At 68.7% G+C, this 24230-nt stretch overlaps 1 protein-coding gene across 1 annotated transcript in view; it reads left to right on the top strand.

Annotated features, from left to right (window-relative positions):
* Window positions 1-23602, top strand: part of JAKMIP3 (Janus kinase and microtubule interacting protein 3) — a 30456-nt gene extending 6854 nt beyond the window's left edge. Inside the window, exons 3-21 of the mRNA XM_054585095.1 lie at window positions 3797-4012; window positions 5273-5392; window positions 5781-5927; window positions 6513-6644; window positions 7892-7927; window positions 8648-8707; window positions 10154-10282; window positions 11239-11367; window positions 11904-11987; window positions 12235-12297; window positions 13180-13278; window positions 14072-14170; window positions 14273-14326; window positions 16179-16244; window positions 16954-17022; window positions 17097-17174; window positions 19570-19773; window positions 20919-20984; window positions 23447-23602. Coding sequence (XP_054441070.1) covers window positions 3797-4012; window positions 5273-5392; window positions 5781-5927; window positions 6513-6644; window positions 7892-7927; window positions 8648-8707; window positions 10154-10282; window positions 11239-11367; window positions 11904-11987; window positions 12235-12297; window positions 13180-13278; window positions 14072-14170; window positions 14273-14326; window positions 16179-16244; window positions 16954-17022; window positions 17097-17174; window positions 19570-19773; window positions 20919-20984; window positions 23447-23602 — 2007 coding nt within the window. The remainder of the gene's footprint in view (window positions 1-3796; window positions 4013-5272; window positions 5393-5780; window positions 5928-6512; window positions 6645-7891; window positions 7928-8647; window positions 8708-10153; window positions 10283-11238; window positions 11368-11903; window positions 11988-12234; window positions 12298-13179; window positions 13279-14071; window positions 14171-14272; window positions 14327-16178; window positions 16245-16953; window positions 17023-17096; window positions 17175-19569; window positions 19774-20918; window positions 20985-23446) is intronic.
* The last annotated feature ends 628 nt before the right edge of the window (window positions 23603-24230 follow it).

The raw sequence follows: 24230 nt of genomic DNA, 5'->3' as shown, positions 1-24230 counted from the left end.
GGACAGCCAACTCCAGCCGCCAGCCCCCTTCTCATTTATCTGCTGGAGCAGATGTGTGCTCACCTGCCCTGTGCAAGGTGAGGGAGGGCCGCGGGGAAGCCCCGCCCCCGCTCGCAGCGCCCACGGTGCCCATGTCCTGTTGTCGGGGGAGGGGGTGTCAGGGGTCTGGATCTGTGCCCCCAAGCTGGGCGCATGGTGCTAGGGCTGAGTCCGGGTGTGGGGGGCGCCTCTGCCCTCTGTCAGGGGTCCCCCCCGGCCTGGGACCCCTCCTCCCAAGGGCCTCCTTCCTGTGTCCGAACACCCTGTGCCTGGGCGGGGGAGGTCGTGGCCGTGGGGGAGGGGCTGAGGAGCAGGGAGTAGGGGTCCTGGAAAGGAAAGGAAAGGGACTGAGAACATGAAGGTGGACAATCAACGACAGGTTTCGGGTTTTTTAGGCTTTATTTATTTATTTACTTACTTATTTTTAGAGGGGAGAGAGGGAGGGAAACGTCGATGTGCCAGAGAAACACTGATCGGCTGTCTGTCCCAGGCCCCGAGCTGGGAACCCAGCCTGCAACCCAGGCACGTGCCCTGACTGGGGACCGCACCGGCGACCCCTCGGCTCCCAGGCCGGCGCACAGTCCACTGAGCCACACCCGCCGGGGCTCGGCGACGTCTCGTTCTGCAGTCTGGTGCGTCCCTCCCACCGCAGCGACAGCCACAAACAACAAGAACAAAGTGAGGGAGCTTCCCTAGGCCACCGGACGAACAACAATTCAAGGTGGCCCACGTCAGCCAAGGCCACCTTCCCAGGGCCTGGGCGGAGACCCGGCGCGGAGACGCGTCCCGCCCGGCACGCGGCCGCTGCGGCCAAAGCAAAGTGCTTGTTTGCAACCTGGAGAGGAAGGGCTGGGCCCCACTGCGGAGCTGAGGTTACTGCCCCGTCTGGGCGGGTGGAACAACCCGAGGATCGCTGTGCCTTCGGCAGCGGGAACACGAGGGGCGGGGCGTGAGTGCTGCTCTGCAGGCAGCCGAGGAGGCGGGAGCTCTGGACGCACTGGCCGTGGGGGAGGGAAATGACTTCCCGGAGCGAACACGCGGTGCGGCTGAGACCTCCCGGTGGCGGGGTCGAGGGACGCCCATCCCCAGGGGCCACACCGACGCCGGGCTTCCAGGCCTGGAAGGGCCGGGCAGCAGTCTTGCCTGGGGGCAGTGTCACCAGCCACCCGCTGAAGCCCTTCGTGCGCGGGCAGCGGGTGAGAGGCTCGCAGGCCAGCGCCCGGCAGGAGGAGAGTGCATCCTGGGGGAGCCAGCTCCGCCCCCAGGAGGCCGCCCCGAGCTGCTGGGCCAGCAGAGGTGCCGCTTGGAGAACAACAGGCCTTTCCAGACTCGGTTACTGTTGAAAACGCTCCTGGACACCGTCCTTTGATGGGTGACCTTCGTCCAACATTGCGGCGTCTCTCCCGCCGGACACCGCCCGCCCCTCGCATCCAGCCAGGGGCTGCTCCCCGAGTCAGACGTCGCTCAGGCCGCCGCTGCCGCCCAGGGAGGCGCTGCGATGCTGAGGCAGCTTTGGGAGGATCGCAGCAGCTGCGTCTGGAGCTGGGACTGAGCTTGAGGTGACGTCCCCGAGGAGCCTACAGGTGGCATCTGGAAGGAGACATTTAAGAGGCTTGTCAGGACTCCAGGGGATTTGCCGAGGCGAGGCAGCCGCAAAGATCAACAAGGCCACGCTGCGGCCCACGGGGACGCGGAGGAGCCGCCGGGGCTGAGGGGCAGACTAGCACAGGCGGCACAGGGACAGGGATGCGGAGCGGAGGGGGAGGCAAGGGGAAGAGGCACAGCACGAGGAGGAGAACCCCTGGGAAAACCCGCAGCCGGGGGCTTTAGCGGACGCTTGGGCCGAGCTCAGCGGCTCCTTCAGAAGCTCGCACCCCGGACGCCCGGGCCGAAAGGTTTCTGTGGGTGCAGAGGACGTCCGCGTGCGCAGTCTGCTTTTGGGCAGATCTGGATGAAAAAAGGAACCCCTGCCACGGGCCGGTTGGCAGAGAGTGACGCCGCCTCAGGTCCCAAAGCGTCGCAGGCGGCCCTGGAAGGGGCTGCGAAGCCCACCCTGCTCTCCCAGGAGCCCGCGGACCTTCCCGGGGGCAGCGGGGGTGGGGGGGCTACGCCTGTGGCTGCATTTGTGTCTTAGTTTTTAACCAAAAAAATTAAAAGTTACAACCCTTCTTTAAAAATAGAGAAATGACATTAAGAATATTTTTGTACCGCGTGTTTTAAGCTAAGTAGTATTCCAAAAGAATTGAAGTGTTGAAACTAAAAATATTATTAAGTAAAAACGTTACAATAAGCCAAGGTTCATTTTTTACTAGAGAAAGAAGTGTTTTCCGTGAGCGGAGCGACACCTCGCTGCGCCGGGTCCGAAAGTCTTGTCGCGTCCAGGCACGTCCTGGCCTCACGCCGCTGCCCCCTCGCCCCTCACCCCGGGCGGCGACCTGCCCGCGGGCTCTGTCCCCGCCGAGTGCCCTGCGCATGTGCACCGTTTTTATCTTTCAATCCGTAGCTTTCCTGTGCCTTTTCTATGTTGAGACACGCTCAGACACACAGACTCTTACCGCCGCCTTACAGCTGCCTCCGTATTGAGTGCAGCGACAGGCTGTGCAGGCTCGCAGGCCGCGAGCAACAGACCTTACGAACCACGTAGCCCGGGCGCGCGGCGGGCCAGGCCTCCTGGGTTTGTATCGATGCCCCTGATGTGTTCACACAGTGACACATAGCTAACAACGCATTTTTCCGAACGTGGGTAAGTGGCCGGTGACTGTCACGGGAGGAGAAGGTGAGGGGACATGCCGTTGGCTGAGAACTCTCGGTGGCAACGCTGCGTGTGAGACCCGGGGCTTAGGTGGACCCTCTGGGACACACTGTCACTGGCCCTAGAGTGAGCGTCCCATCATTACAAAGCCACGCCCTGCCCTCTCCTCTGCGGGTCACCAGGAGCCCCGGCCGGCGGCACGTGGCCGCGACCCTCGGGGGGTCGGCTTCTGGTCCTCGCCTTCCTCTTAAATAGCTGATTTAAGTGGGACGTGTGCACAGGGACTGATTTCGTTTTCCTGATGAAAGCAAATGATGTTCCTAACGTGTCTGTGTGAGAGCGGCAAGGCCAGGCCACCGCATACGGCTGTGTGTTAGCGTGACTTTAGTCCCACCGGCCTGTGTTTTCCCTCATGGCCTGTGGTGCCCCGGCGTCTCTGTGAGCTCCAGGACATGGGAATTTAGCAGTGAAGGGTTTCGGGGGTTCTCTCCAGTCCGCCGCTTGCCCGTACCCTCTGGCCTGGGCTACTCAGACGCTGCACCCTTGTTCCCATGCTGACTTCCACCGATGGCTGACTTATTAGCCAACTGTAACCTTAAACCGCAGCAGGGCAGCGAGACATCCTATCCTGCTCCGTGGTTTGAAAATACGCTTTAAACCGCGTGTTCTCGCATACCCAGCGCCACGCACAGTGATGCCCACGGGCCGGCTCTGCCTGTCTGAAGCGTGGGCGGCGGCGCGGTTGGCTCTGCCTGCTTCCTCCCCCACCCCAGCCTGGGAGCAGCCCGCTTTTGGCCAGGGCACACCTGTGGCCCCCGCGGAGGGGCTGGGAGGCAGGTGGCTGCTGGCAGCTGTCAGGAGGTGGCGCACAGGATGGCTGCCATTTAGGGCGCGTGGGGAGGGCGGGGGCGGGGGACCCCTCCCGATGCTCGTGCAGTCTGCCCGTTGCCATGGTAACAGGTCTGCACCCTGCCTGCCTGTGATTGTGTTCTGTTCTCCTTGTAGATGGAGGAGATAAAATTTAAGGACAGAGCAGTCTTCGTGCTGGAGAGAGAGTTAGGGGTTCAAGCCGGGCATGCTCAGAGGCTGCAGCTCCAAAAGGAGGCTCTAGACGGGCAGCTCTCCCAGGCCAAAGAGGCCGACCGGCGCCTGGGCAGCCCCAGACGGGAGCTTCCTTATGCAAGCGGTGCAGGAGACGCCTCAGACCGCTCGGGAAGCCCCGTAAGCACCCCCGACCCCCACTGGCCCGCCAGGCAGCCCCCCGGGGAGCCGGAGCCCCCGCCCTCCTGGGGCGGCGCCCACGCCCACGTCCGCAGTTGCCTGCCGGGCCCCGGGCCCCTCGGCTCAGCCAGGAGGACAGACAGACGTCGTCCGCCTTTCCCTGCCAACGCAGCGCACAGCCCGGCCTCCGCGAGGCCTCACCTGAGCCGCGGGGCCCCCGGTGCCGGCTGGGGCTGCTCCTGCGCCGAGCTGGCAGCGGGCGGCCGAGCGCCTTCCCTCGCCACTCTCAGGCCCTGCCTCCCGCCAGCGAGGCCGGCTCCCTGCGCCCCCCACTTGACCCCCTGCCAGGAGTCCCTCCCCTCACATCGCCCATCACCCTCCCACCTGCTTTCCATGTGACCATGACACTCTCCTGCCACTCCCGGCCCCCCGCACGGCACAGGGCCAGCGGCTGCCTGGCCGCGAGACCCCCCACCTCCTCATCGCTGCTCCTCATTCGGGGCCGGGGAAGTCGGGGGGGGGGGTCTAAATTCCACAGACGCCCCATGCGGTCCATCCGGGTCGGCCCCTAGCCTCTCCTGCACCTGCTGAATGAGGAATCATCCCTCCGTCCTCCTGGACGCGCATGTGTGAGCCGAGCCAGCCCAAGGACAGGGATGCTTCCAGGATAGAAAGTGCCATTCGATAGCCCTCTTCTGCGTGGCTGAGCTGGATCAGCGCCTGCCCTGGCACCTCACCCGCTAGATTTTGTGCAAAGCCCAGAGACTCTCAAACTGGATCCTGTGTTTTCAGTGGTTGTTGCCTGAAGGCTCAGGGGTCCCACGGTGACCTTTCAGAAGCATAATCCCGGGACGCCAGCTTTTGAGAGTCTCAGGTCAAACGTCGTTCTCTGTGCTCACATTCTAATACCAGGGAAGCGGCGCCCGGCCCGCGGGCAGGGCAGGCCCTCCCGGAAATGCAGCCGCGCCGGCGGAGGACCGCATGGGGCTGGTTCGGCCGCGCCGGGCTCACGCGCTCAGGGAGCCTGCATGTGCATGCCCCCGCCCCCCCATCGCGCTCGCTGGTCATGCCCGCTCGTGCGTCCTGTGCCATCCCGCAGTGCGCTGAGCCGCGCCGCGCAGCCCCGAGGAGGCCCCCCGCCCCGCAGGCCCGGGCCCCGTGACGCGGGCGTGCTCCCTGGGTGCGCGGAGGGTCGGCGTCGGAAAAGGTTTCTGCGCGGCGGTCTACGAACAGTTCTTTTGCAGTTGGTCTCTGTTGCAGGAACAGCAGTTGGATGAGAAGGACGCTCGGCGCTTCCAGCTGAAAATCGCCGAGCTCAGCGCCATCATCCGGAAGCTGGAGGACCGGAACGCCCTGCTGTCGGAGGAGAGGAACGAGCTGGTGCGCGCGGCCGGCGGCGGCGGGCGGGCGCTCGGTCCGGGCCAGGGCCGCGGGGCGGGGCGCTGGGCGTCCGCTTCCGGAACGCCTCGCGGAGCCGCGTGCGGGCGGCCCGTCCCGGGCTTGTGTCTAGGCCTCCTGGCTGGTGCCGAGGAAACTTTCTTAACACTCCCGGCTGAGGGCCGCATCGGGCCTCAGATGCTGGTGGGAGGGTCGCTGCCCCGTGTGCTTGGGTGATGCACCCTTGTTCTTCGCGTTGTGTGGGGGGCGTGCAGGCCACGCCCTGCGGTGGCCCCCCTGCTCCGCTCGCCGTGCCGACTCCGCGACGGGGACCCGCGGGTCCTCGGTCATGACCACAAACACTGAGCTCACGATGACTCTTGTCTTTCAGCTAAAGCGTGTCCGAGAAGCTGAGAGCCAGTATAAGCCGTTGCTGGAGAAGAACAAACGTCTCACTCGGAAGAATGAGGGTCTGTCCCACACTTTGCGTCGCCTGGAAAACAAGTTAAAATTCGTGACCCAGGAGAACATAGAGATGGTAAGGGGCCGCGATGCGTCCCTCGGCCAGCAGAGGGCGCTGAGCGGGCGTTACCATAACAACCTCCTGCGTGTCCCACGTGCCAGGTTGACGAGGTGCCCGCAGCCGGCAGGGTGTCCCCTGCCTGGGGAGTGACAGAGAGGAAGCAGGGAAGACACTGAGCAGCCACATCCCCCGGCCCAGGCCCCCACCCAGCTCTGAGCTCCCCGGCCGAGGGGTGGGAGCCGCGGCGCAGGCGCGGGGGAGAAAGGAGCCAGCAGGCCGGCGCAGGGCATGGCCTGGGGGTCGGGGAGCCCCTCCAGCCACCGCCTCTAGGCGCAGTGGGGGGTGACTAGCTGGCGCCTTGTGTTTTCCTTCTGGTCCTGAGGGCCACCGCGACCACGAGTGGGCGGGGGCCGTGTGCGGAGGGGCAGGCACCCCGCCCTGCAGAACCCCCGCCCTGCTGCACTCTGCCTTGGGGAACGGCGGCGGGGCGCAGCCTCGGCCCGTCCCCGGCTCTGCCGCCTGGCGGAGAGACCCTGGCTCCCCATCAGCCGCGTGGCCCGCCCTGCCCCACCCCGTGACCCTGTCCGGTTGGTTTTTCAGAGACAAAGAGCCGGGGTCATAAGGAGACCCAGTTCCTTAAACGACCTGGATCAGAGTCAAGAGGAAAGAGAGGTCGACTTCCTGAAGCTCCAAATCATGGAGCAGCAGAGCCTCATAGACGAGCTGTCCAAGGTGACCGCGTGCCGGCCGCTGGGCGTCAGCCCTGGGGTCTGGGTCCTCGCCCCGTCCCCGCTCCTCTGCCCCCAGAGGTCACGCCCCCAAGGAGCCCCCGGGAGGCGGGGGTGTTTGCCTTCCTGGCCCCTCGCTGGGGCCCTGCCCCGTGGCCTCGCGGGAGGTGGCCCTGCCTGGGACTCGGTGTCCTCTTCTCATCGCTCTGGACCGGGGGTTTCAGGAGCCACAGCACCGCCGGTGTCTGGTTCTGGCCACCACCAGGGGCTGAAAGCCGCAGCGACTCGTTCCCTCTCCGTCCTGGGGGCCGGAAGCCCAAACCCAGGGGCTGGCTGGCGGGGCCGCGCTGCTCCTGGCGCGTGGGGGAGGCGGCCTCTGGTGGCTCTGGCCACGTCACCCCGTCGCGGCCTGTCTTCCCGGGGCCTCCTCCTGGCGTCTGTCCCCTCAGAAGGACATGCGCGCGCCCCAGTCCACAATGTCCTCATCCCTAGATCCCTGACTTGGTCCCGTTGGCAAAGCCTCTGTTTCTGCAGAGGACCACAGTCCCGGGTTCCAGGGACCAGGGTGTGGGCCCCTCTTTCTGGGGCCCCGTCCGGCCGGCCGTACCGCCCGACAGCCCTGGCCCCGCCCCCGCCTGACAAATTCTCCCTCTTCAAACCCCCCTCCCATGGTCCTGATTCGGGGCCCGCTCTGCCGCCTGTTGGGACCCCGACCCGCTGCACCGTCAGGCCGTTTCAGAACGCGCTGCCTCGGCCATCCTGCATCCCTGGGCAGCAGTGGGGACAGCGGCATCCCCGTCTGGGGCTGGCATGGCACGTGGCTGGAAGTGCGGTCTCAGTGGCCGCCGTCACCTCCCCAGGGACAGGAGATGGGACAGAGGGGTGCCCCTGCCCCACGCGCGGTGGGCTGGGACCTCCGCTGCGCGGCCCCCTGCCCGCACCGGAAACCCGGGCTCTCACCTCGCTCAGGGACGCGGTGACGGTCGCGTCCCACAGTTACAGGGGCGTGGGCAGGACAGGAGAGGAGAACGCCCCCAAATGCCCCCTCTCCCGCTGGAAAGCCCGGGTGCTGGCCGAGGGCCCCGAGGCGCCGGCAGGAGGTGGCAGGAGGAGGCCGGACTCGTCCTCCCTGGGGCAGCGGAGCCGCGGGGCTCCGTGGCTGGCACCGGCAGGGGCTGGCGGGGCGCGGGGCTCCGGGGTCCCGGGGGCAGGCCGCGCTCCAATTCTCCGAACCTCTGTCCTCCCCCCCAGACCCTGGAGACGGCCGGCTACGTGAAGAGCGTGCTCGTAAGTGCCCCTTGGCCCTGCCTCTCCTCGTCCCCGCGACCCCGCCGGCGCCCGCAGCCCTTCCAGGCCAGACGCACGTGGCCGGGCCAGCAGCTGGGTGCATTTTGAGGCCACCGGGACACCTGCCACGGTGGCCGAGGACACCCGCTCGCCAGGGGACCGCATGTGCCCCGTTGGCCTGGGGCAACAAAGGGGCACCCAGCTGTGCTCACACTGAGCTGCTTAATCAAGCCGAGGTCTGGGGGGTCCCCTCCTGGGCCCTGCCCCCGCCACGGGCGTCCCGGCCGGCGTGGACCCGCGGTCGGGGCCTGGTTGGTTCCGTCACCATCACAGAAAGGCAGCCTGGCTCCCCGGAGAGAAGCAGGTCACGGGTCCCCTTGCGTGTTCACGGGTCCACGTCCACATGCGTCTGAGCCGACGTCTGCTTAGAGGGCACAGGGACGCTGGCCTGCTGTCCCCTCGAGGCCCATTTCCGTGCACGCCCGTCGAACCCCCTGCCCCCCGGCCGGCCACAGCGTGACGGAAGCCGGGACGCCCGAATGGTCCTCCCGGGGGTGGGGACCGGCCGGCGGCCCCTCCACGCCCCACAGGCCGCGGGGCCCCTGTGCGGTCAGCGGTGTCGCCGTCCACTGGGGTGGTGACCCGGGACGTTCACCTGGGTATTTGAAACGGATGGAGCCGCTCATCACTCAGAAACGTCTCTCCAACTGGCTTTTGCAGGAACGGGACAAGCTGCTGAGGTGGCGGAAACAGCGGAAGAAGATGGCCAAGCTCCCCAAGGTGGGTGGGCAGCCGGGGCGGGGGCCGCGGGCGCTGCAGCGGCCGCGGGGGGCGGGATGGGGGCCGGGGGCGGGGCGAGCCGCCGCCTCTGCAAGTGGAGAGGAGGCGACTTCATTATTTCTAAACCTTGACACTGAACCAACCAAAGCAGGGCCCAAAGCGAACTTTCTGTCCATTATTCCACATTTCAGAACGCAGCCTTCTTTTAAAATACTGTTTTAGAGATTTCACTTATTTATTTTTAGAGAGAAGGGAAGGGAGGGAGAGCGAGAGGGAGAGAAATGTGGATCAGCTGGCTCTCGCGGCCCCGCCCCCGCCGACCGCCCCGCCCCCGCGGACCGCCCCGCCCCCTGAGCCGCGCCCCTGGGGCGGCCTTATTTCTTGAAGTTTCCTAGAGAAGATATGAACTCAAGACAGCCATAAGGAGGGGGAGGGGTCAGCCTCAGGACTCTGGCCTCCTGGCTGCGCAGCGGGGGCCCCCCGGGCCCTGCCAGGGCCCAGGCCCCAGAACGGCCACCTGCAGGCTGCAGCCCCGCCCGCTGGCCCCGCTGGCCCCGTCCCTTGAAGACCTGGGACTTCTCTGCCACTCAGCCCTTTGTGATAACCCTGGGATTTCTCTCGGAGGAGGTGTGGGAGGCGTTTCCGAAGGACCCGACTCACGTCCTGCTTTATGCTAAGCGTGTGTGTGTTGCGCGGCTTTGAGCGATCCAGAGGGTTTGTCATATGAGCTTGGCTGGGCCTTAGAAGGGCCCGCGGGAGGCAGAAGGGGCTCCGGGTCGTTTCAGGGCATTTCGGGGTCACCTGAGGCCGCGAGCCGGATGGCAGGCTCCCGCAGCGACGGGCCGGGCCCCCATCAGGGCACTTGGCGCGTGAGACGGGGGGAGGGCGAGCCGGCCGGTCAGGGGCCCTCCGTGGGGGCTGGGGGCTGGGGGAGGGGCATCGGTGGGTGAATGGGCCGCCTTGCGCTCCACCTCAATGGCCGGTGGGCCTGCCCCAAGCCGGGGCACCCAGGGCCGGGGGTGGGGGGGACCCTGGCGCCGACGCCAGAGAGGAGCCGGGGGCGTCCCACAGGCAGGCAGGGCCCTCGCCGGGCGGGGGGCGGGCCGGCCCCTGCTCTTGCGTTTCCTGTTTCTCTAACCTGCCGAGGCCGATGCTTTGAAAACACAACAAGAATGAATTGCTAGGCACGCGGCCACGTGCCAAACGGGGGGCTGGCAGAGTCGGCCCCACGGCCCCGCCCCCCCGCCCTGCCCCCCTCAGCCTGCTTCCCCAGGGACCCCGTGGGGACCGCCTCGCCCTGAGGTTGGGGGGCCGAGGGGGGCCTGGAGTGAGCTGGGGTGCGGCTCGCAGCGGGCGGCGGAGGGGCCGGTGCGAGTGGCCCGCGGTCCCCGGGGCTGGGGGCGCAGCCCGGCCAGGCTTGGGTCAACACCCTCCCCTCCCCCGAAGCCAGTGGTGGTGGAGACCTTCTTCGGGTACGATGAAGAGGCTTCCCTGGAGTCCGACGGCTCTTCCATATCCTACCAAACCGACAGGACGGACCAGACCCCGTGCACCCCGGACGACGACCTGGAGGAGGTGACAGTCATGGGGGGAAGGGCCAGGGCCGGGCGGCTCCCTGCGGGGGTGGCCTGTGGCCCTCACGGGCCGTGCCCCCGGCGTCCAGGGCTCCGCACCGTGAGAATCACTCCCCGTTGCCGCTGCCCTGGCGGCCGCCCCTCCCCCCGGCACACGCCCCGTCTCCGTCACCCCGTCTAGAGCCCCCTCTGCGGGGGGCAAAGGGGCCGGGCGTGCGGGAGGCCGGAGCCCTCGGCCCAGGGTCGTCACTGCCGCCCCGGGCACACGCTGGGCTGCGTGCGGGCAGCAGAGGCTTTGCCTCCGACGGGTACGCAGCCAGCGTGTCCCACCCCCAGGCCCTTGTTCTGGGAGGACACCACCCCCAAGTCCGGGCAGCCTGTGCTGACGGCCCTGCCCCGTGGCTGGGGCACGAGGAGTGGCTGGTGGTCCACAGCCCGGGCCAGGCCACGGAGGCCCTGGTGGGGCCGCCTCTGGCAGGGCCGGCAGGCGCCCTGAGGCCACACAGCTGCTTTGTGATCTCAGACGTGGCAGCACGCCTGTCGCTAGCAAGACTCGGGGCACGAGCCGGGCTGGGGAGCTGGCTCAGGGTGGGGCTCCGGGGCCCGCTCGCCCTGCACACGGCGCCCCCCCACCCCGCGCGGACTTCTGGCTTGTTTCTGAGCAGCGAACGCTTGGGCGTCCAGCGGGGCCTCAGAAGCAGCGGCGGCCACCTGGTCCTCTTAGGGCAGCAGGCGTCACTGCGGCCAGAAGGAGGCGCTGGGGGTCCTGACGCAGGGAGGGGCCTGGGGTGTGAGGCCGGTGGGTGGCGTCCAGCCCCTTGGCTGGACAGCGCCAGCCTTGCTCTCCTCCCTGGCCGGCCAGAGCCGCCTTCCCCGCCCCGCCCCCCGCCGGGGCCCAGGCGCAGCTCCCTGGCGCAGCGGAGGCCGGCGCTAACACAGGCCCCTGCGCCCCTGCAGGGCGTGGCCAAGGAGGTGGCGGAGCTGCGGTTCCGGCAGCTGACCATGGAGTACCAGGCGCTGCAGCGCGCGTACGCCCTGCTGCAGGAGCAGGTCGGGGGGACGCTGGACGCCGAGCGAGAAGTTAAGGTCTAACTGACTTCCACTCCGGTGGGCCCCTCCCCGCTTGACCCCCGGCTGTAGTTAGTGTGGCCCCGTGACACCCCCAGGCGACCTAGAGCCCGCGGTGGGGAAGCCGTCGGCTGGGGGGGCCGGGCCGGGCCTGGGTGGCACCGGCCGGAGCCAGGCTGGGCACAGGAGTGCGCGGTGAACCCCCGGAGAGCGCGTTGTCCGCTCCGGCCGCCCGCGGTCGGGCTGGGCGGGGCCGTCACTGTCACAGCGGGTGGAACCAGCCCCCGCCGGCACCCAGAAGGCCCAAGCACCCTGTGGGCTCCTTCACTTGAGGGCAGGGCTCCCCTACGGCCCCTCAGAGCGAATCGCAGGTCCTCCCGCAGTCCAGCGGGGTCGCCGGCCTCCGGTCGGCCTGGGGGTCCTTCCTCCCCGCGGAGCATCCTTGCAAAGCCGCTAACGGCCCCTTCTCCCCAGTCGCACTCTCCCCAGCATCTCCGCGGTGCAGGCGCGTCCTGGCTCTAAGGGAAAGTTTGATGTCTCCCTCCCGCCCACAGACCCGCGAGCAGCTCCAGGCTGACGTGCAGAGCGCGCAGGCGCGGATCGAGGACCTGGAGAGCGCCCTGGCGGAGCAGGGGCAGGTGCGCGCGTCCTGGGGGGCATGCGGGGTCTGACCCAGCCGGGCGGCCCCCGCGCTCCGCCCAGGGTGCCCAGGGACAGGGGCTGCCGCTAGCTGGGTGGCGTCGGCGTCACGAGGCGGCGGCTTCGGAAGCTGAGTGTCGAGGCCTTTGGTAGAACCTTCTGTTCCCTGAGGTTGTGACTCAAACGTGGGGTTTACGGCTCCAGCCTGCGGGGTGCTCACGCCTCCCTTTCCACTCCCTTCTCAAGGACATGAAGTGGATCGAGGAGAAGCAAGCCCTGTACCGGAGAAACCAGGAGCTCTTCGAAAAGGTGTGCGCGGCCCGGCCGGGAGCCTGCCAGGAAAAGCGTGACTGCTCCGTGCTCACGGAGGGCGGGGCGCGGGGTCCCCCCGGGGCCTCCTGGGCTGCCCTCTCCTGTGGTTGTCCATCCCCTGCCCCTTGGGGCGGCCAGGAAGGGGGCGTCGGCCTGGTGGGGCCCTGGGCCTCTCGCAGCTTCCTGATCCGTGCCTGGCCAGGTGGGCGTTTCTGTGGTTGGCGCCGGCTCGAGTAACCCTGAGCTTAGGCTTGGCCGGAGGAGGGGCTCACGGCACTGAGGCCGTGGGTCGTTGGCCAGGAGTCGGTTACACGCCCCTGGGTGTGTCAGACACGTCCCTGATCCTCAGAACAGCCCCTCAGCCCCTCGGGCTCAGTCTGAGGCGTGGGCCACGCCACCAGCCCCAGTGGGCGCCTCCTGGTGCGTTTTTCTGCCCTCGCGAGGCCCCCGAGGACCCGCCCGCGGCTGAGCTGTGAGCACGCCCATCGGAAGGTGTGGCTGCCCTCAGGTCCGCTCGCTCACGAACCCTGACAGGCAAACAGTCCCTTAATCAGCGCAGTCGGTTCGGCCAGGCAGCCCCGGCACATGCACGGCTCGTCCGGACAACGTCCCTCCGGCTCTGGGCCGGCCTGGGCCCTGAGAGTGCTGCCCTGGCCAGGGCGAGGCAGGGGTCACGGGGACGTCTTACCTCCTCTGTGCTGGGCGGACCCCTCTCTCCTGGCCCCGGGCACCCGGCCCTGAAGCCCTGGCCCCACATTAGCCAAGGGGTAGGACTCAGCCAGGCTCGGGGCGGGCGGGGCCAGCCTCTGTCCCCACGGATGGAGCCCTGAGGTCGACCTCACGTGACTTCCAGTGTCTCTTCCATCTTTCATCTCACAGATTAAACAGATGGAGGCGCAAGAGGCTCGGCTAAAACACGAGGTCCAGGATGCGAAGGACCAGAACGAGCTGCTGGAATTCCGGATCCTGGAGCTGGAGGTGCGCGGCGGGGGCGGCGGCCGGGCCGTGGTGCCGAGGGCGGTTGCGGCAGCGCTGCTGTGGCGGAGGCTGAGGCGGCCTTGCCGACACGTGACCCGCCAGGCCTGGCCAGAAGGGCGCTCCCTGTGGGTCCTGGGCCCCTTCAGGACGCCTGGTGACCAGGGGGTCGTGGCCCCGGCTGACAGGGTGACCCCGTCTTGCATGGCGCTGTGGCCTGGTTTTGCTGGGTTTCTCTGAACCCCCATTCTGGCTTGGTTCCTGGTGCCCCTGCACGCCTGGGTGGGGGCCTGGGTCCTCACTCGCCCGCCAAGGGACCAGGTTGAGTCCAGATGGAGTTGCCCCTCCGGGCCCCCCCATGCACCCCTGCGGTGGCAGGAAGGCTGTGCTGCTGCCCCCTGTGTATGGCCGTCCCCGCGGCCCCCAGGGCTCCTGCACGGGTCTTAGATGAGGACGCGGCTGCATCGGCCCCTGTCCCGGGGCTTGCTCGGTTCAGCCCGAGGGGGACAGGCCTGGGGGGGACGCTGGGGCTCAGGGTGGACGAGGACGCCGCCCGGAGGCCCGTCCGAGCTGGGAGCCCCGCCCCCGTGGGCGTCTGCGCTGGGCCTGTCCTCTCAGGCCAGTCCCGCGAGGGCTCCGCTGGCGCCACGGCCGGGACCTCGTCGACACAGCGGCCGGGTCGACCGCGTGTGGCGGCCTCTGTGGCGTCGTGAGCTCCCTGGGCTGCCCCCAGCCCAGCGCCGTGGAGGAGGGGACGGGAGGGCGGGGGCTGTGCCCAGCCTCGCTCTCTGCCTAGGAGAGGGAGCGGAAGTCGCCCGCCATCAACTTCCACCACACGCCCTCCGTGGACGGCAAGAGCCCCCTGCAAGCCTACTGCGAGGCCGAAGGCGTGACGGTAACCGCGCCCGCGGCGCCCCGCCCGCGCCCGCCCGCCCTCCGGTGCCCGCCTCCCCTGCGCCCCTCACCTGCCCTGTGTCCCCTGTGTCTGTGCCTCCAGGACATCCTGGTCACAGAGCTGATGAAGAAGCTGGACATCTTGGGGGACAACGCCGTAAGTGTATGTTGCTCTCCTGATTTGTGCATGCCTCCCGCCGACCGCCCCGAGGCCCCGCCCCGCCGTGCCCGGGGCCCTGTGAGTCCCGCGGGGGCCCCGCCAAGGCCGCCCTGCCCGGCCGCCCTGCCCGGGGCTGGCGGTCGCCCCAGGCATTTGGGAGAAATCCCCTTCCTTTCTCCCGTTGTTCCTGCGCCCGTGCGGGTGGCGCCCAGCGTCCCGAAGCCTGGGGCGCGGGACCTCAGCTCTGCTGGGGTGCGGGGCCCACACCCAGCCCCTCGGCGGAGACGCTTCGGGCCATGTGGTCTCAGCTCCTGAAACCCCTCTCCCTCTTCTGCTCCTCCAGACCCTTGCCGGGAGGGGCTGGGGCTCCGTGGGGCCTGAAACGCCCCAGACGCGGGGGCCTCACTTCCTGTTGGGAGGGCGGGCGGGCAGAACCCCTAACAATCCCCGGGTCTCAGTTAGGGCAGATTTCCAATTTCAACAGCACACTCCTGGGAGGAATCCTAATTACTGAGGGGAAAAAGGGACTGTGCCCGTTCATAGTCCCCTCCGTCCTCTGTCCATCCGTCTGTCTTCCTTCCATCCGTCCGTCCACCCATCCGTCCTCCGGCCATTTACATCCCATCCCTCCGTCCCCCATCGCCCTCCCCCTCCCGCCCGCCCGCCCGCCCCATTTACTCTTCCTCCGCCACCCCTCCCCCTTCCATCCATCCATCCGTTCACCCGCCTCCCACCCAGCCTCCCTCCCTCACCCTGCACGCGCGGCGTCCCCTGCCTGGGGCCAGGGGGGCGTTGGCTGTACTTGGTGGCGGCGCCCATGCCCCGCCCTGGGACTCCTCCCCGAGGTGCACGCCACACAGGCCCCCCGCCGTCCCGAGGCGCCACGGCTCCCCAGCCTCGTCCCTGCTCTCCAGGCAGAGCGAGGCCCTAAGATGAGGGCACTTCCCACGGCAGGTGGAGGGACAAGGAAACAAGCGCATGCAAACACCCCGCGCCCAGGCAGGCAGACAGCCTGGCCGGCTCCCCGGGGAGCAGAGGAATGCGGGGCTCCTGGCCCCGGGCCCAGCCCCACGCCGGAGCTGGGGGCGCGGCACCGCCCGTGCGCAGCGCCTGCCTCTGTGCCTGCAGCAGTGGGTCGCCAGCCCCTGCCCTGTGCTGACCATGTGGGTACCGGGGGGCAGGAGACCCCGCTTAGGGCGCTGCCCGGGCAGTGGGAGGCGTGGACAGCCCAGCTCCGGCCCCAGCACCGGTCACGGCGGCAGCACTGGTGCCTAAGCGGCGCCAGCGCCCTGTGCCCACGTCCTCCGAGGGTGCTCCTTGGCCCCAAAGACCCAGCCGCCTGGAGGGACCACACGGGGGGCCCCTTGGGATGAGACATGACTAAAGCCTGCAGGGAAGAGGCGGAAACGCGCGGGCAGCGGCCGTGTCACAGCCAGGCACGCCCGGTCTGCGCCCCACGCTTGCGTGCGGTGCTTCCGTGACTCTGGGCTGCACACGCAGAGAGCTGTGCTTAGACGGAGAGGAGGACGCAGAGCAGACACACGCCCGCTGCTGCCCGCCTGCCCAGCGCGCTGCCCCCCGCCCCATTCCGCCGGGGGGGCTCACTGAGGCCACCCTGGTCACCGCCGTGAGGGGGCGCAAGGGCAGAGAGGAGGACGCGTCCAGAGTGACCGGGGGCAAGAGCGGAGGGCACCACGGGCTCCGGGGAGGGCGTCTCAGCGGACACGCCCTCGGCTGCAGCCCGGCCGCCCCAGCATGCCCCCCGCATTGAGCCCCGCCAGGTCCCTCACGCCTCCCGCCGCCCCGGAGGCCCAGCCCCTGACTGTGTGTGCGCTGCTTTTGGACGCAGAACCTGACCAATGAAGAGCAGGTGGTCGTCATACAAGCCAGGACAGTCTTGACCCTGGCGGAGAAGGTAGCGTGGCTCAGCGGGCCTCCCGCTCTGGGCTCGGCGTGGAGAACCTGCTCTCTCCGGGAGGGGGGCGGGGGCGCTGATCCTGTCGGCCTTGGGGGGCCCCGCACACGCAGGGGTTGAAAAATACCCCCATGCGTGTTTGCAAATAATGGAGTCGGCCAGCGCTGCCCCCTTCCCCCCCAGGGCCGGGAGCATGGCGAGTCCCTGCGACCCGCCTTCTGTCTGACCTGCCGCGGCCTGAGCCCCCCGCACCCCCGCGTCCCTGCCCCCTGGTCCCACACACAGCCCTGCCTGCCCAGTGCTCCCCTGTCAGCGTCAGCGTGCGCTCCCCTGGCCCTCCAGCAGGAGGGGCGCCCAGCCAGCGTGGGTGCGGGGCGGGGGCGGGGTGGGCAGCGCCCCTCCTGCACCTCCCGGTGGAGCTCGCGGGGCGTGTGCCCCCCCTGCCCCCACTGACGCCCCTCCCGTCCCTGGGGCGGGGCGGGGGGCCCACTTGCTAGGGGCCGGGCCGGCTGTGGGCTAAGCCCGGCGGCCTGCACCCCCGGCACAGGGACGTCGCGGAGACCCCCGGCGAGGGTGGGGGTCCTCCCTCCGGGAGGGAGAGTCGGGGGACACAGGCCTCCCTCCTCCCCCAGGCTGTCTCCCCGGAGCGGAGCGGGACGGTGGGACGGTCCCCGGAGGGCCACAGCCACCTGCTCTGTTCTGTGTCCAGTGGCTGCAGCAGATCGAAGAGACGGAGTCAGCCCTGCAGCGGAAGATGGCCGACCTGGAGAGCGAGAAGGTCGGTGGGCGCCCGGCGGGCCTGTGCCGCCCCCCGCGCGGCCCCGCTGAGCCCCTGGCCCTCTGGCGTTGCAGGAGCTGTTCAGCAAACAGAAGGGCTACCTGGACGAGGAGCTGGACTGCAGGAAGCAGGCGCTGGACCAGGCCCACAAGGTGAGGGCGCGGCCGGGGGGGGAGGGGGCTGGCGGGGCCGGGCCTCGGCACCTGCCCGGGAGGGGCCTGGGCCTGTGTGACTGGTGCGGGGCCCCGGGTCCGGCGAGTTCCAGGGCTGCGTTTACCGCCCTCCGGTCCATCCAATGCTTGGCCCGGGAACGGAGCGCCAGGGCAGAATCACAGGGACGCGGGGGGCGCTGATAAGATAGGAGTCCGCGAAATGTGACTCACGTGCAAAGTAACCGAACACAGCGGAATGTAAGTGACACGGTTCTCCTGGGGGCTCCTGCTCTGCTCGCTGACCCCGCCCCACACTTGGAGAGGAGCAGGCCTGCCCGCCCACCCGTGGGAAACAGCGCCCCACGGGGAGCCCCGGGCTTCCTGCAGGAGCGAGGCCCGGACCCGGACCCTGACCCTCCTCCGAGCAGGTGGCTGCCCCGCCCAGGACGGCCGCTCTGCGCCCAGTCCTCCCTCCCCCGGCTGTGGGCCTCCGCCTCCCCGTGGGGTGCGAATCCTTCACCTCAGCGCGTGTCATGTGCTGGTTCAGGAAACGCTGTCTGGTGGCCCCAGCAAGGTGGCCCAAGGACTGGCCGGAAGCAGGCCTGGGGTCTGGGACCGAGCGTCCAGCCTGGGAGGCCCGAGGCCCACCTCGGCGCCTCCCGGTGCCGAGAGGCATTAGCTCCCCTTCCTGGCGTGGACAGGAGAGAGAGAGGCGTCCCAGAGGCAGCCCCAGGCCCGCGCGTCGTGGGGAGGCGATGGACGGCGTCCCCCCGACCCCCAGTTCCCGTGAGCCCCTGGGGCGCGGACTCTGAGCCCCCCGCTCAGCGGGGCCTGCGTGAGAAGCCCGGGCATTGGGCATCTCCTGGATGCCCCGCGCCCTCGCTCGGGAAGGGGCCGCCCATGTGGCGGGGCGGGGGGCAGCTGGGAGATCTGGGGACAGCGTATGCTGTGGCCGCCAGGGACAATGCACTGTAGGGGGAGGTCCCGGAGTGGGTTTTTTCCCATTTCTTAAAATGTCTACTCAGCCTAAAGGACTTGTCATTGTCATTTTGCCTAAAGAAAAGTGAACAGTCATTTTTGAAGCTGTTACCCTTTTTTTAGAGATTTTATTTATCTTTAGAGAGAGGGGAAGGGAGGGAGAAAGAGGAGAGAAACATCCGCGTGCGGTTGCCTCTCGTGCCCCCCCTACGGGTGGGAATCGAACCGGCGGCCCTTTGGTTCGCAGGGCGGCACTCGGTCCACTGAGCCGCACCCGCCAGGGCTGAAGGTGCCGCGTTTTTGACAGGAAGGTGGGTTTCTGTAGTTTGAGAACTTGGTTTTTTCAGACTGCGCCCATCACACTTTTCCAGAGGAAATCGCTGTGCGAGCAGCCCAGGTCGCGCGGCTCAGCCCCAGGCGCTGGCAGCCGGGCGTGCGCTCGGCTGCTGCGTGACAGCACGGGCCCGGTTGCGCTGACCTGCGGGGCGTCCTCAGCCGTGACGGCACTTCGGGAGGTGGGGGGCACAGAGCACAGGCCCGCTCTGGTCTTTGCTCGTCACCGTGTCCCCTCTGTGGCCGCTCGGCTCACAGCCCAGTCCTCCCCCACCCTGGGCCTCGCGCACCGGCCCTGACCCGGGGCCTGCGGGCCTGGCGGCGCCTTGGCTGGGCCAGCTTCTCTGCTCCCCCTGGTCTCTTACTGAGGGGCCTGCGGGGCCCCGGGCCCCTCCTCTGAGATCGGTGGCGGCCCCGGGGCCCCTACAGTCGCCCTTCTCCCGGGCCCGCAGGGAAGCCGCCCACCCGCAGGGCCGCACGCAGAGCGGGCCGTGGCCCGGAGCGTGGGCGGTGCTGCTGCCGGAGGGGCAAGCCGGCTGGCCTGGGCTCGCCCGCGGCCCGACCCTGCCTCCTCAAGGGCGCTGCGACCCCTCGGGGGCCAGGGAGCCCGTGTCTGCGCCCCGTGCCAGAGCGACACTCCACGGCCCTCCCGCCTGGTGTGAGGAGGGCCTTGAACGAATCTTTTTGGGGACACAGCCCGCCCCGCCACAGGCAGCAGGGAGGATGACAGAGGCCCGGCCTCGGACGGGGACCGGTGGGGAGTCGAGGACCTGCCCCTCCGTCCTTCCCGCCACACGCCCTGGGAGCACTGCCCCCCGCGCCGGGCCTGACGGGCCTTGTGAGCCAGGGAAGAGGCCTTCCCTCTCCGCTCTGTCCTCGGGGCTGCCCACTCCCTGTTGCCCCCACTCTGGGCTTGTGTGTCTGCTGACCGCGTCTTCCCGATGGTCATGTGGAGGGCCCAGTGTCCACGCCGCGATGTCACAGAGGAAGGCGTGCCCTCCGTGCACGGGCTCGGAGGTGTGACCCTGAGGGACGGGGTGCCTGGCCCCCAGCTGTGAAGGCTGACCTCTGCCCTCCCTCCCAGCACATCCTGGAGCTGGAGGCCATGCTGTTCGACGCCCTGCAGCAGGAGGCGGGGGCCAAGATGGCCGAGCTGCTGTCGGAGGACGAGCGGGAGACGCTCAGGGTGGCCGTGGAGCAGTGGAAGCGCCAGGTCATGAGCGAGCTGCGTGAGCGGGACGCCCAGATCCTGCGGGAGCGCATGGAGCTGCTGCAGCTGGCACAGCAGGTGCGGGGGGAGGGCGGGGAGGGGAGCGCATGGAGCTGCTGCAGCTGGCACAGCAGGTGCGGGGGGAGGGCGGGGAGGGGGGCGCACGGGGCCGCTGCCGCTGGCACAGCAGGCGCGGGGGGGAGGGCGGGGAGGGGGGCGCACGGGGCCGCTGCCGCTGGCACAGCAGGTGCAGGCGGGGGCCTAGGGGATGGTGCCAGGAACATGTCCCCTGGTAGCCACACTCCGAAGACCGCAGCCTTCCATGGCCACACCCATGGTGGACCCCCCTGCCAGGCCGCCTGCCGCTCCAGGCCAGCCTCCCGGGCCACACTGCCCTGGCCCCTGGGTGTGCGTTCCCTCTTCTGGGACCCCTGGCCCCCAGGCAGAGTGTGGTGAAGCTGCCACCTGGGGAGCAGCAGCTCATGGGCTGGGGCGCAGCCCCTGGTCTCCTCTGGCCTGTCCATTTCTCACAGGGCGGAGCAGGGCGGGGCGTGAGGGACCCTGGCCCTCTAGACCCCCTGGTGTGGATGACATGCCTCCCCTCCCCCGTCTGTCCCCGCATGACCCCGGGGGAACATGGATGTGGGTACTGCTCAGGACACCCAGACACGATGCCTCCCCGCCAGTCGGCGAGGTTCTCGGTGGCTGCCAGGGACCGATGTCCGAGCAGAGGGTTACCAGCTGTCAGGATCCTCAGCCCCGGGTCCAGGGCGGTCAGCATGAGGGCTGTCGGCTGTGGTCAGAGCGCTGCTGCCTTGGGGCGCCGGCCGGGCCCCGGAGCCGCGGGCGCACGCAGACTCGCGTCCCATGCCCCTCGGCCCGCGCCATTCCCCTGGGTGTCCAGCATCGCGCTGATGGCCGGGAGCTGCCGGCGGCAGGGGGAGCCCGAGGGGAGGCCAAGCAAAGCCACCGGGGACAGCTGTGTCCGGGGTCAGGCCGGCAGGCCCCCGTCCCAGGCGCCACAGGGGGCACGGGGTGAGGCTCCGGCTGCACGGCGCAGACCAGAGTTGAAGATGGGGCCCAGCCAGCACGGCCGCCAGGCCTCACGGCCAGCGCCGCGGAGGCTCTGCGTCCATCGGTGCACCAAGCCCGAGGGACACCTTGAGAAGCCTTTTTCCCCAATACCCTGATTATTGAAGACTTTCCTCCTTTGAACATTGCAGAGAATTAAAGAGTTAGAAGAAAGAATAGAAGCTCAGAAGAGACAGATAAAGGAACTGGAGGAAAAGGTAAAATCGACGCGGATGTCGGGCTCTGTTACTGGAGCATCAGAAACGGGGGAGAGCCGGCTTGCTGGTGGGCGCGTCGTTGAAGGCCGGCCGGGTCTGAGGTCAGCTCCCGTGGATGGACGGAGGCCTCAGGCCGTGGCAGCTCCTGGCCAGGAGCCTGGGTCTGGGGTCTGGGACGCCCCCTCTGCCATGGCCCCGCCCCGCGACCTTGGGGGTGCACGTCTCTCACGGCCTCAGTTTCCCCAGTTGTAGCAGGGCGGTCGGAACAGCGACCCAGGCTCCCTGACAGCCGTGCGGAAGCGTTTGCTTTTTACAAGTCCCCTGAGTGTGCTGGACCGAAAACCAACCTCCTGCAGGCTGGGGTGTCCCTCCAAGGCAGGCCGCCGGTCCCGCATGCGCCTCCTGGCTCTGGTCCTTCGCACAGTTGCCTCCAGGGTCAGGAAACTGCGCGGGCAGGCGGCTAGATGGGGCCAGGCGGTTGGGGGCCTGGGGCAGCTGCCCGGCTCTCTTCCTGGCCCCCAACCTGTGAGACGTGAGGCATGGGTGCTCGGCCCACTCACCGTAACTGTGTGGCTTGGCGCTCCCTTGGCCGAGCTGCGCGGAGCAGCCCGGGCCCACCCTGGCTCTCCCTGTAGGGTTTTGCTTAGTTGAGGGCAGTATTTCCCCCCCTGTAATTTAGGGACATTTCCGTGATCTCTGGTGACCAGAAGTGATCGGTTCTCGTGGCCGGTCCTGCCTGGGGGGCGATCTCAGGGAGTGACCGACTCCCCACTGAGTGCGGAGGGGAGAGGCCAGTGGGACCCACCTCCCTGCTTGTCCCTTCCGGAGCGCAGGAGGCTGGTGTGTGGACGGGACTCCCTCGCCGTGGGCTGTGTGCACGTCCTGGCAGAAGGGCTGGCGGGCACTCTGTTCCCGGAACAGAGGGTCCCCTCCCGACAACAGCCCTCGCACAGCTCCTCCCCCACCCGCCCAGCCCCCAGGGCCCTGCAGGGCACAGCTTCCAAGCTGGTGGCGGGCAGACAAGGGTTTGTGCTTCATGTGTTCGCGAGACACCCAGGAGGGGCGTGCTGTGCTCGGGGCTCCAGCCTCGCCATGCGCGGGGCCTCCCGCTCCCCAAAAAAGGAACATCGGCTCCCTTTTGCGTCTTAAAGAGCATCTGTTTGTATTTTTAAAAATATTTTATTAATTTATTTTTAAAGAGAGGAGGAGGGAGGGAGAGAAGGAAACATGCATGTGTGGCTGCCTCTTGCGCGTCCCCTACTGGGCGCCTGGCCTGAAACCCAGACCTGTGCCCCGACTGGGAATCGAACCGGCGACCCTTTGGCTCAGTCCACTGAGTCCCACCAGCCAGGGCTTAAAGAGCATCTGTTTGTATTAAATACTGGCGTCTTCATCCCATTAACCTACCTAGAGTAGCTCTGGGTTTCCAAGCAATTGGATCAAGGCCAGATTTTCTCGGGCCTCAGTAGCTCTGGTCCCCGCCCCCAGCCCCGGATGCGGCTCCGCGTGCGAAACGTCCTCGGGACGCCGCTGGTGCTTCGTCACTGATGATGGGCCTTCAGGGCGCCGGGGGGCCTTGGTATTGGCGTTGTGAGTGGGATCCGCCCCTGCGCATGGTCGCCCACAGCTCTGGTGGCCAGTCCACCCCACGGAGGAGGAAGCCAAGCCCCGGGAGGCGAGGCGACCGGCCACGCTTGCTCGTGCTGTGGACGCCGAGACACGCGGCCTCCTGGCGGTCGCCCGCAGCCCCACCTCGGCTCCGGCCAGAGCGAGGCCCCCCAGAGCATGTCTCTCCGTGGCCGCCGGACGCCAGCGCGCCCGGACTGCGCCTGAGCCACGGCCGACGCTCCGTCTGTTCTGTCTGTGATCGCGCTGTTTCCTGCCGGAAGTACTACAAACTCTCTTTTCTCTCTCTTTCCCTCTGTGTCTCCTCCCTCCCCTCCTTTTCAGTTTCTATTTTTGTTCTTGTTTTTCTCCTTAGCTTTCATTCTCTGGTCGTAGCTCACCTGGGCGCCCTGACGTGGTGAGTATGTCGCCGGCTGCAGTTTCGGGGCGAGGGCCCCCCTCTGCCCCTGCCCGCAGCCCAGGACCCTCAGCCGGCCCCGGGGGCTTCCCGGGCAAGGAAGGGGCAGGACCCGTGCACCCCCGCAGCAGGGGCTGTGCACCCCGAATGCCTCGCGACGCTGGCGGAGCAGTGTCATGCAAGCTTGGGGGGCGCGGCAGATTTAGCCAGAAGGGCCAGGTTCCCTGGCACGGGCTTTCAGACCCAGACCCCGTGTGGAAGCGGCCCCCCCCCCAACACAGCACGGGAGGGTCTCTGTCCGAGGCCCCCGCCCCCCACAGGGCGCCCAGGAGGGCCTTCCCCCTGGAGCGGTGGCCGCCCCCCCCCGGGCCTCCTCCCTGCAGCCCCTTCCCCATCGCCGAGCTGCCTCCATCACGGGTCCACGTCTCTGTCCTTCCAGCCCCCAGCGGAGCTGGGCCCTGTGCTTCCAGCTGGACCAGAGAGCAGCGGGTGCCTGCGCGGCGAGGCGGGACAGCCAGCGCCGCCCCTGGTGACGCAGGAGGCTCCAGCCTGCGCGGACGCCCCCTGTCGGGGAGGCGGCAGGGGGCGGGCGTGAGCGGCTCTGGGCGGCGGCCGTTGCCTCGAGGGGCCGAGGGCTCGTTTCCTGGAGGGACCCGGTCTTGGCTGCTGGACCCCGGGCCCCCCTTGGGGCGCAGCCCCCATCCCGGTTCGAGGGATGCGCAGGGCGGAGGCCGCGACCCGCGCCTGCACGCCCACCCTGCCTGGCCCGCTGTGGCCGTCGCACGGGCTTCGGAGAGGAACCTCAGGAAAGGGCCGGCGCCCCCCGGGGCGACGGAGGGAAGGCCGCGGGGACCTGCTTCAGGGAAGCCAGAGCAGGCCCCCGGACGTCGCGGCGGCGTCTCCCTGGGCCGCCGCACTCGCTCACTGCGGTCCCAGATGCTTGCTGGTGGACACGCCACGAGCCCCCTTGTCATGACGCTGTCCCCGTGGCGTCCCCGTGGCCGCCTGCGCCCGCCGAGACGGGAGGTCCCGCTCTGAGCCGCAGCTGGGGAGCCCGGCAGGACGGAGCGTGAGGACGACGATAGGAAATTGGACCAGGCGGGGACGGTCCCCTGCAGAGGGGCCGCGCCGCTGAGACGCCCCGGAGGCCCCCCGGCGGCTCAGCACAGACCCCGCCGAGGCCCCGGGGCCCGTCGCCGCCGCCGGAGGCCTGCGGGCTGCGG

Source organism: Pteronotus mesoamericanus, unplaced genomic scaffold, assembly GCF_021234165.1.
Source record: "Pteronotus mesoamericanus isolate MK-2021 breed Mesoamerican mustached bat unplaced genomic scaffold, CSHL_Meso_final contig_1201, whole genome shotgun sequence".
NCBI classification, from domain to species: Eukaryota; Metazoa; Chordata; class Mammalia; order Chiroptera; family Mormoopidae; genus Pteronotus; species Pteronotus mesoamericanus.
The sequence above is the reverse complement of the archived record's forward strand: the minus strand, read 5'-3'. Positions and strand labels throughout refer to the sequence as shown.